The following is a 3,999-nucleotide window of genomic DNA, read 5'->3' on the forward strand; positions in this document are numbered from 1 at the left end:
TCACAAAAAATTGGGGTAAAAAAGTGAATTTTTGTGATTTTTTCAAAAACTCGAGATTTTTGAACAAATCTGACGTCACAATGGGATTCCTTGACTAATTTCCTTTCCAAAAATGTATAGTTTTATATACTTTTGACATACAGTTCAGAAATAATGATGCTCGAAAAGGTCCATGTTCTCTCCCATTACACTGGCCTTAAGTTAAAAAGCGATATCTGTATTATAAGTACATAACAGATATTGCGTTTTGACATGGAGGAGGTTGCGGCTTTTTGTTCTCATTATTTAATGACAAGATAAAAACTAGTCATATCAGACTTGCCAGATACTATCGTTTGCAAAATCGCGAACAACAAAATTACAATTTGCATAGTTAGTAGTTAGTTAATTCTTTCATCGCCAAATATCTCACCAACAGTAAGTTCCTTTTCCATAGGATTACTTCCTTTCCCCCACCTTAAATACCGGGCCTTTTTAGCCTCTCTATATGCCTCCTCTGGGTCTGGAAGCAAATGAACTGTTCTTACATGTCCATCAGGAGCAAATATTTCCTGGTCGAACACTAAATCTTCTATATTTTGTGATAACACGTCCTTTGTAGCAGTTTCAATCGGTAAAACATGAGATATTTTCCGCCCGTTTGTATCTTCGCCAGTTATTCCTTCCACTGACTCGGATTTCAATAACCTACGAGCTACAGAATTCTTAGCTTCAGTAAAGTCCACTTCACCTATTGAAGATCTTGCGTTTTGTTTAGACTTTGTCCTGTTAAGCCGCCGGGACTCTGTGACGTAGCCATCTGATTTAGCAGTTTGAGCACCATCTTGCCGTGGCGTAAGATGCCGTTGAATTGGCGAAACATTACTTTGTCTTCGTAAAGGCAAGTCCTGACTGTTTTTGTCTTTAAAGTCCTCGGCGAGCTTACCGACTTTTGCGACTAAAGCTTCTTGCTTCTTCTCAGCTTCTTGTCGTCGGCGCGCCTTTACTCTCTCTTCCATCGTCAATTTGCCATTTGAAGTCTTTTTCATATCTTTAGGTAACTTAATTTCAGGAAGCCCCAAACGAGACCCATTGTCTTGTTCTTGCTCACCAGATTCACCCTGTGGATCTTGTACCTGTTCACTTGTTAAGCGAAGTTTTAAAAGTCGTTGTGTGTGGTTAGAATGTCCATGTCGTTTCACCATGTATTGTCCTTTGTTGTGCATCCTTTCTAGCTCCTTTTGCAATTGTATTTTTTCTTTACGAATAGTCTGTAGATGTGCTCGCTCCATATCCTTCTGGGCTTGCAGATCATTTTGAAGATGTTTTTTGGCGTATATATTACGCTGTCTTGCTTTGTCTTCGCTGCGTCCTGGGGTTCCTTTATACATCTTGAAGTATAAACATGAAATCAGCTTTTTCTGAAGTATTTGAAATTACTTTAATTCCATCACATATGCACAGCCGATGAATGATAGTACACTAGAATAGTCTAATCTGTTGTGCCATGACGTGCCATCCGCATGCAAAGTTTAATAATAAAACACTCTCACATAAATAAATTAATGTCCATTAATTCAATTCGAAGACTTTTCACATGTAACTGCAGCCACGCATGGGTTATCACTTACAAAGGAAGATGGATGTGGTTTGATAAAAATAGAAAAAAATGAGTGGTTCCAGTCACCAATAACCTTGCAACAAATTACACATTGACAATTGGTTTCCTTGGTGACTGTATACAATCTCGCTGCTACCAGTAAATTGTAAACAAGAAGAGAGCCTTTGACTTGGTTTATATCATGATTTACCAGTTCACATTTTTAAGATTCGTTGTTCCTTGAAACGTCGAGTTGCATGTGGAGATCCTTTTTTCAAAGTACGCGATAATTTCGTTCAGAGCCGTCATAAATTGTTATCTCTAATATAGATAAATTATACGTCAGGACGTAGACAGATCCGTATGGTTATACTGAAGTTTTATAGCACACTAAAACAATTTGATTGAAATGTCATATCAGTGCACAGTGATATCACATTGTGTCAAATGTCGAAATCAGATCAGTCAATCTCACACGTTTCCATGCAACGATCAATGATGTATGATTAGAAAATAATGTTGGAATGTGATGATTTCCTATTATCATGAAAACTTGTATTGTTCCAATCGGCAATCATCAAGTACATTATACCATTGTTACCATATGTCGGAAAACATATCTGCACCTCGTGTGCCTTAGCACGTCCATGTTGTAGTTCAGATTGATCCCCATTGAATGAACACGGAAAAATATATGACGCAGGGTGTTAGGTACTTCGAGTTTATTTGTCTTTTCGCATTGATCTTTATTCAGATAAACCAAAACAGGTATCAAAGATCAATAGCTCTACCAATCCCTGGGTCGATTTCAGTCCATCCACCCCTGTATCGTGAAAATTACAAAAGAAAAAGTAAAACGATCCGTTACATATGCGTCACTTAATTCCGTTTGGGTGATACGGTTTCTTGAAATGATACATCCGATATTTACTGTGGATTCAGTGAACAAAAGGTTGCAACGTCAAGATGAGTTCATAGGCATTAATATTTAATGATATATTATCTGCAAACGATTTATTTTGATGTGTATAAGTATATTTATCATTTCCCTGTCGTAGTATCTCGGTGTTATTGATACTTTTAAGCCTGAGCCAATGCCAATGTAAATCGTGTGCATTAGAGTAATTAAGTTCAGAGACCTCCACCTGTGAACTCTTTTGTCACATTTTAATGAAAATAGATTTGACAAAAAAAGTATGCCCTTCATGAGCATACGTTTCAAAAACACCGTAGATATGTTAGCAAATCGACCTTTTCGGTAAATCCCATAAGCCTTTGCGAGTACACCTGAGATGTCGTCATTTGATGTCACGCCGAGGCGCACATAGTTTATCAAACATCGTTACTGCGCATAGCAAGTCGGCGTGACGTGATACGAAGCGTCAGCGTCAGCCAAGTTATTGGACAGGGTTTTTTCTACATGGAGCGTACGTGTGACGTCGAATAAATGCGTCAATAATATGACTCGACACGATGCCGCTGGATCCGCATTAGAACGTTTTAATGCAGAGCCGGATTTACCTTTTTGGGAGGCCCTGGGCCCGCAGGCCAAAATTTGGAAGCCCAACTCACCATGTGCACTCTATGGCCAGGTTTTGGTTTACGTGTAAGATCGGCGGAAGCATTAAAAATTTTAGAGGGAGAAGAGCATAATTGTTCCGATTGCAATAAAACATTTGCGTGCGACTAATGCAGACTATAGCCTATTTTAGCCCAAAATGAAGGTAACATTTGAGGGCCAGAGGCCAGTGTCATGCGCGCGAAGCGAGCAATAGTTTGCAATTTGTTTTTTAGTAAAAGGAAGATTCACAGGAAATTTTCCTGGGGCAATTTTTGGGGCCGGGCATAAGAGAGTCCGTGGGAATCAATCAATAAGGATGCTTGTGATCTCATGGACGGACGTAGCCTTCCAATTTTTCTCATATTTTGTCGATATTTCCGAATGGAAAATGGTTTTATATATATTTCCGGATTTATCAACCATTTTTAAGAACATTAAAGGCGCTTTCGGAGATCTTGGTTCTCGACCGATCTCCTAAAGTCCCTTTAAAATACTAGTAACAGAAACACAATCACCGCCGGTCATCGACAATTCACTGCATTTGCACCGTCAGGAGAGTAACCCAGCAAACACAAAAACGTTTTAAACAAGTTATAATTTGGGTTTGGGTTTAGATAAAACGTTTCAATAATATTAAAATGTCGCGTTATATAAAGGTCATGAAAACGTTTTAAATCGTTTTGAATGAAAACACACTACAAGATTATTTTTTAAATGTTTTCAAAATATTATTGTAAACTATTTTTTGCAACATTTTTTGCCATATATTTTGTCAACACTTTGATAACATTATGTTGAAATATTTGCAGTAGGTTATCAAAAAATGTTTTTTTTAATGTTATGAAAACTTATTATACCC

The 3,999-nt window shown here is 37.8% G+C and overlaps 1 protein-coding gene across 1 annotated transcript; it reads right to left on the minus strand.

The window, feature by feature from the left end:
- Positions 1-317: 317 nt before the first annotated feature.
- Positions 318-2,447, minus strand: LOC140138385 (uncharacterized). The gene has a single exon (XM_072160288.1). It carries the CDS (start codon positions 1,368-1,370, stop codon positions 381-383), a length of 990 nt encoding a protein of 329 aa, XP_072016389.1. The 5' UTR covers positions 1,371-2,447; the 3' UTR covers positions 318-380.
- Between the last annotated feature and the right edge of the window lie 1,552 nt (positions 2,448-3,999).

Source organism: Amphiura filiformis, chromosome 17, assembly GCF_039555335.1.
Source record: "Amphiura filiformis chromosome 17, Afil_fr2py, whole genome shotgun sequence".
Lineage (NCBI taxonomy): Eukaryota > Metazoa > Echinodermata > Ophiuroidea > Amphilepidida > Amphiuridae > Amphiura > Amphiura filiformis.